Source organism: Microtus pennsylvanicus, chromosome 3 (genome assembly GCF_037038515.1).
Source record: "Microtus pennsylvanicus isolate mMicPen1 chromosome 3, mMicPen1.hap1, whole genome shotgun sequence".
NCBI lineage: Eukaryota > Metazoa > Chordata > Mammalia > Rodentia > Cricetidae > Microtus > Microtus pennsylvanicus.
In genome coordinates this window covers 116,864,868-116,872,013 of record NC_134581.1, presented here as the reverse complement: position 1 = coordinate 116,872,013, position 7,146 = coordinate 116,864,868, and the positions used below count along the sequence as shown (strand labels likewise).

At 44.7% G+C, this 7,146-nt stretch overlaps 1 protein-coding gene across 2 annotated transcripts in view; it reads left to right on the top strand.

The window, feature by feature from the left end:
• The first annotated feature begins 310 nt into the window (after positions 1–310).
• The window catches only part of Nbn (nibrin), a 27,649-nt gene continuing 20,813 nt past the window's right edge, over positions 311–7,146 (top strand). The window contains exons 1-5 of one of the 2 annotated variants that reach the window (XM_075966920.1): positions 311–491; positions 3,953–4,086; positions 5,267–5,415; positions 5,742–5,901; positions 6,571–6,674. In XM_075966920.1, coding sequence (XP_075823035.1) covers positions 455–491; positions 3,953–4,086; positions 5,267–5,415; positions 5,742–5,901; positions 6,571–6,674 — 584 coding nt within the window. In that variant the 5' untranslated portion in view covers positions 311–454. Of the gene's footprint in view, positions 492–597; positions 973–3,952; positions 4,087–5,266; positions 5,416–5,741; positions 5,902–6,570; positions 6,675–7,146 lie in introns of those variants that run through there. The other variant, XM_075966921.1, reaches the window with a different exon arrangement.

Sequence of the window (7,146 nt, the reverse complement as noted above, 5' to 3'; positions counted from 1 at the left end):
CTTATGTTTCTGGCATAATGTGCACTGGAAAAGGTTAAACAAAAAGTTGGCTTTGGCATGAGGTCTTCATTTTAACCGATCCTGCCACAAATGATGCAAATAAAGACATTTTAAATACAGGGAAATAATATAACCAAACAGTACTTTAATGACTCTAGCTTAAAATTCGCGTTAGTTCGGAGATTTTTAAACACTGTTATAGTTTGTGGATTAGGGCGTCATAGTCACACTCCTTTTAACAGGACACTTTCCGCGCTGCACTGCTCCCAGCGACCAGCAGGTGGCGCGCGGCGCGGGCGGCTCACTCGCGCCTCCTTCCCGCGCTTCCGAGGAACTTGGCGGAGTCCTGGGAGCGCGCACGTCCCGGAGCCCGCGCCGCTGCAGCTCGGTGACCGCGCACGCCGGACAGCCGCGGTTGGCGTGGCGCGTGGCGGGGCTCCGAGGCGTCGGACCCATGTGGAAGCTGCTCCCCGCCGCTAGCGGGGCTGCAGGTAGGCGGCGGGGGAAGCTCTTCCCGGGAGCTGCTGCAGGGAGTTGGGGGCGGGGGGCCGCGCCGGGGCGCACTTCCGGTCCGTCCGGCTCTCCTTCCGGTGGTGGCGAGGCTCCGGGGACTCGGGGAGCCCGGCCGGCCGCTGAGAGCCGAGCGCTGGAATCCAGGCAGGGCGCCCCGAATGGGCCGGGCGGTACAGTGTGCGCTGCCCGTTGAGACCCGCTCCAGCTCGGCTGCGAGCCGGGGGCGGAACGGAAGCCCTGACGGGAAACGCAAGGGTGGGGACCGAAGACCCGGTCGGGTGCACGCTGTGGAGAATCACGTGACGACCCGGGACCGCTTTAAAGTTTTACTTCATCATTGCACCCCAGACTCTCAGGGCAATGGAAAAAAACCTCCACCCGCCCATTTTTGCGCAACGAAAATGTTATCGCGTGCTAAGTGGTTGTCGCCATATATAGTCATTATTAGTTGACGGAAAGGTGAGCCCTTGTCCGCGGTTGGATTTTGTTAACAGGGAAGTTAGTGAGGAGGAAGTTTGCTGACAGCATAAAGGGAAATATACAGGCAGAAGGATGGTCCCTGTGCGTTGGCCACCTTGCAAAGATAGAACACAGATTTATGTGGGTGAGCGAGCAGGACTCTGAGTAGTTAGCCTGAGCCTAGCTGGGTCGGTGGGTTGCTGTGAGATGACAGGAATTTTCTGGACGCGGTGGCGCAGGCCTGCAATCCCACACTTGGGAGGTGGAGGAAGGAGGATCGGGAGTTAAAGGTTCTCTGCCCTCAGCTACAGGGTTAGAGGCCTGCTGAGCTGCAAGAGATAGCGTCACAAAACGGATAAACAACCTGACACATTCAAGCTTGAGGCCTTGACCCGCAGAGCTTCACGGAACTCCACACAGCACCCTGGTCAAGCAATAGTTTGTAGACAGAAAATGAACATAACTTAGAAAAACACCTTCCCTGAATTTGACTTCAGCAGTCGCCCTACTTGGGTGGATAAGGAGGGGTTTATAGCCCAAGGCTGCCTTCTGATAGGTTGGTGTGACTGGCTGATACCTCACCATCTGTTAGAAAAATGTGTTTGTGGGCTGTAGTTGGGTATCCACCCAGGCAGCTTTAACCCTTTATTAACAGGATAGCCGAATAAATATGCTTTTAGAAGCATTGGCAGAGGTGCATCTCAGCATCTGACGGGAGCTAAGGGATTGGTTTTCAAATCAGTTGGTCACCTTTGTGTTGTTTCATAAACTAGCAGAATGTTTTCTGTCCTTGAGACTGTCCAGGTTAATCTCTCGTAAAATGAGTGTAATGGTGCCTGCCTGTAATCCCAATTCCCGGAGCTAAGGCTGGGATAGATTGAGTTTGAGGACAGCCTGGGCAACATACTGAGACTTCCTCCCCAAAACAAAATAAAACGAACCCAAATCTCATTGACAAGATATAACTCGGGCTGTTTATAACGGATGCCAGGGTCCTACTGGATGGTTCCTGTTTGTTTAGTTGTGATAATATGCCACCGTTCTCTAAGAGAAGTCCATGCTCCCAATTCCCACATGCTATTACTCCAGCATTTAGAGATTACAAGTGTTTTGTTTGTTGGTTGGTTTTTAATTTTTCCCCATAGGGTTTCTCTGTGTGACAGCCCTGGCTGTCCTAGAACTCACTTTGTAGATCAGACTGGCTTCGAACTCACGCTGATTTACTACTGCTGAAATACTACTGCTAACAGTAAAGCAAAAATCTCCTAAATGTGTAGTTGCATCTAATCTGATCTTAATTATACCAATCTGTGTTGTTTTTTTTTCCTGGTCCATTGAAACATCTTTTAATTACTATTTATAGATTTTTGGCATATTTTGGAATGCGGTAGGGCAGATTCCTTTAATAGGATTGAATTTTAGCCCTTCCTGAGGATCTGTGTTTGATTGAACAGTCTATCATCTGACACCATCCCATGGCCTCTGTGAGTACTGAATACACATGCTACACAGACAGACATCCAGGCGAGTGCTCATACACGTAATAAAATAAAGTATTTTTGATAATCTTTTTTCTTACTAGCCCTCCCCCCTTTTTTTTTAATTAGGAAAGGGTCTCAACTATATCAGCTGCCTGACTTTAAACGCACAGAGATCTGTCAGGCTCTGCCTCCTTTGTGCTAGGTTTAAAGTCGAACAGACTTGTCCATGTCCTGCTTTATTTTTATGGTATTTTTCTAGTAAAGTTTTAAGATAACTTAATCAACTCCAAAATCAGTAGTGTGAATTTGTTTTATAATACACTAAATCTATGTTATGTTGGAGGGAGTATTTGGTATTTTTTTTCATTTGCAAAATGATAAAGGCTTCCGTGTATTTAGATAACATTATGTATCTATCCTTCAGTGAAGATTTATTAGAAAAAAATCACATGGGGCTAGAGAGATGGCCCAGCAGCCAAGACCTTTCGTTGCTCTTGCACAGAACCCAGGTTCAGTTTCCAGCATCCACATGGTGTCTCATGACCATCTCTAACTCCAGATCCTGGGGATCTGATGCCCTCTTATGATTGACAGGAGCACCAAGCACGTATGAGATTGAGAGACACGCACTAGGGACGTTAAACACACGGGCGTGTCTCCTCGGAGGAAGGAGATGTTTGCCTGTCTGCCGCCTGGAATGCTGGGAAAGGATGTAGTCACCACGGTGATCTTTCGCCCTCTGCAGTGCCAGGCGTCACCCAAGTCCCCCAGACTATCACGTTTGTTGTTTATCTCAGAATTTTCCCCCTACATGTTAAGCATTGCCTTCCAGTCCATCAAACGACCCTTATGGGAGATGTCACGTGTACTTTACAACAGCCTGTGTGACGCCTGTGTTATCTTAGGGCCAGTCCCGACTCCCCCAAATGTTATGGTTACCTTAGTGATTCTCACTAGATAGACCCTTATCTTGAACAATCCCTGAGTTAAGTGAGCCCATCTTTGTGGAAGAAGCCATATGCACTTTGTAAAGAGTTTCAGTGCAAACTTGTCTTAAGCTTTGTTGTATACCCTAAACTAATTTGTTACCAGGAAACATTTTCCTAAAATTGTGCTGTGCCTAAATATGGATAAAATAAACTGCCTGGTGTCAGGCTCCAGACGTTTGAACCAGCACTGGGTAACTAAGTCATGTGCACAGAGTTTTATTCTTGGCTGTCTGTGGATCCTCTGCTGCCAGCTGCGGAGCTTGCAGGGGCCCCAGTACGTGATGTGCACTCATTCAGACAGGCAAAATGCAAGAAGTAAACCCAGGAAAAAAAATTAAAAAAAAAACCAATTTGATGTGTATGCATATATGTATGTAATACATTATGCTCAGTTGCTTAGCATTTATATAGCAGAAGTGTGATTTATTTGTAATACCTCTACATTTTGTCACGTACCTTGAAAATGTGTGTGTGTGTACCTTAAATTTGTTGATTTTTGTTTTTCTTCAGGAGAACCATGCAGACTTTTGGCTGGCATAGAGTACATTGTTGGAAGGAAAAACTGTGCCATTCTAATAGAGAACGATCAGTCGATCAGTCGGAGCCATGCTGTGCTAAGAGTAAACTTCCCTGCAGCCGGCTTGGTATGCTGCTGGCTTTATTTTACTGTCTTGTAAGCAGATTAGAAATCCTGTCTGTCTGGGTAAAATGAAAACAGCAGGAGAACCCACACATAAGTAGCAGTGATTCTATTAGAATAGTTTCCTTTTCTTTAGGTGATTTTGAAATTCAGAAAAGGCGTTAGGAAACATTGGGTTTGTCTTTTCTCGCGGTGATGAAATGCTGAAGGTCCACTGTTGCTCAGGATTTCCATCTGTGATCTCTTCGCCGAGTCGTATTTGATCTGTGGTCCATGCCGTACATCCCGGAACACGCGATAGAGGCTGCTTCCCTGCTGGCAGCCAAGAAGCAAGCTGGGCAAAGGTGGAGTCCGAGAACTCTGTCCAGTGCACACTTTCACAGACCCAGCTTCCTTCCCCTGCCCCACCAGTGGCAGCTAAGCCTTTAGCATATGGGTCTTTGGAAGACACTCAGATCCAACTGTAGGGCCTTTACCAAGTGGTTCGCCTTGGTCGTGTGTCAGTTCTGAGAATACAGCTTTAAAGGACTTCATGTATTTTAGGGTGGGGATTGATATGTCTTACTAGGGAAAGTAACTGTCTTGTGCTCTGGGTGTGTTTTATCACACCCACAGGTGTGGAAGTGGGCTTACCTGACTGTCAGGACTTATATTTGTGTTTGTAGCCTAAGAAAAGCCACTGTTTTGTGCAGCCTGCATATGTGTAAATGCTAGCTGCTCAGAAATTCAGGTTTTAAGTCTGTTCTTTTAGGAGTAGAGAAAATGTTTATTATTGAAACTCCTCTAGAAAAAAGTAAAATACTTACATTCAGCCAGAAACTCTAGCTTTTAACCTTATATTCTCATTGGGTTAGTTTTTAATGGTATGATTTTGATTGTATTTAAAAGTATATATATAGGGGAGGATACACCTCGTCTTTTAAACACAAAACAGACTGTACCAAACAAACAAAGCCTCAGGAGAATGAACTGAGTGGCTAGGGAAATCCACGCTGTTAGTACTTCTTGGCTTTCAGAAGCAGTCTAAGGGACAATAAGAATTGTTAGTTGAGTGATCATTCCCTGAAGACAGCCCCATCTACTTAGTTTTTGCTTACCCAGAAAGTTACAGATCTTGTGAGCTCTGCCCTGTAATTACGAAGTAGTTAAAGACTTTAAATCATTTGTTGATTTTTTTTTTCCAGAGTCAAACAGATGAAATTCCTACATTAACAATAAAAGATAATTCAAAGTATGGAACCTTTGTTAATGAGGAAAAAATGCAGAATGGCCTTCCCTGCACTTTGAAGACAGGAGACAGAGTTACCTTTGGGGTGTTTGAAAGCAAATTCAGGTAAGAACTTCCAAAGCTAATGTGGAAGTCACAGCTTTATTTGAAATTCTAGAAGAGGTTTTCTGGGTGATGAATTAAACTGCCGTAACTAGATGAGTTGGTGTGGGCTCAGAGTCGTAGGGTAGGTCAATTGTTTGAGTCTCATAGGTGACATGTAATGCTAATTTTTGGTCATTGCTTTTTCTTCATTAGGATTTGAGACTTAAGAAATGATAGTTTCTTAGGAAAAAATGCATTAAAATTAAAATGACTGATATTTTTGAATCCTGTAAGTTGCTGTCCCCAGAATTACGATCTAACCTTATGTAACTTATTTTTCTTTGCAGAGTGGAGTACGAACCTTTGGTTGTGTGCTCTTCTTGTTTAGACATCCCCAGGAAAACTGATTTAAATCAAGCTGTATTACAGCTCGGAGGACTCACTACAAATAGCTGGACAGAAGAATGCACTCACCTTGTCATGGCGTCAGTTAAAGTCACCATTAAAGTAGGTTCGAATCTTTGTGTGAAATCAGTTCTGTTGGCTCGAGCTCGCCGAAGTGATGTACTATTGTCAGAACAGCTATAGACTCATGTATGTCCACCCCGTTGTGGCTTTTCACTGTTTGTTGTTTCAGAAGCAAAAGTACACTGAATAATATTTCACAGTTTGATTTGGTATTTTAGAAAGGTTTTTATGTTATCCTTTACTGTGAAATTCATTTGATTGCATAGATCCTGCATGCAGTCGAAAACAGACTGAAGTGCTTGCCACTCTAGAAGGTCAGCACCTCACGTCTCCTCCGTCAGGTCCCCTTCCTCCTTCCCTCACCACCTGTGCCTCACACTGCTCTTACGGAAGGAAGAGTCTGCTCACAAAGACTAGAGAGTTGGCGTAGTTCAGTATTACCTCACTGAGTCCCGCCAGCAGAGTCACAGCCGTGACGGAGGGCTTTGTAAATGTGCCTGCTACGTCCTAACCTAAGGTGCGACCAAGTGCTGACTTGTGCTTTAGATGGTGCCTCCTTTATAAAGTCAGGACTTTGATAGGAAAAGGTGGCTCTACGAAAACATAGAACCTCCTCTTTGTAGTTTATAACCTACAGCTTCCTTTTAAGTAAGTAAGCTATTGTATGAATATATGTATTTATAGTTACATGTGATTTTTCTGTTTTAGACTATATGTGCCCTCATATGTGGACGTCCAATTGTAAAGCCAGAATACTTTTCTGAATTTCTCAAAGCAGTTGAGTCCAAGAAACAGCCTCCAGAAATTGAAAGGTATATAACTATGTTAAATTTGATAAAATATAACATAGAAATAAGTAGGCATTGCTTTTATTTATATTAATTCCATATCAGATGTTTTCTGTTGCCTTGGAACAAATCTTACATAAGTGCTATTATTGACACTTATATAATTATTATTTTTAAATATCAAAGTGTAAGGGCAATGAGTGACCCTGAGGCGTGGTCAGGAGAGCACACGTGACAGTCATGACGTCATCAGAGAAGAAGCCTAAAAGTGTTGTTGTACAGCAAGACTCCTGCAGCCACAGAGACCAGGGCTGTGGTCTTCGTTACCTCTTTTCAAACATGCTGCTAAGCTGGGTGAGGAGGCTCTTGCTGGTAGCCCCAGCATCGGCCGGACGCTATGGCAGAAGGGTAGCAAATTCCCAGCCAGCCTGGCCTGCGTGGTGAAACCCTGTCACCTGAGTATGGGGTGACTCGTGCTTAGTAATAGCGCACCGCG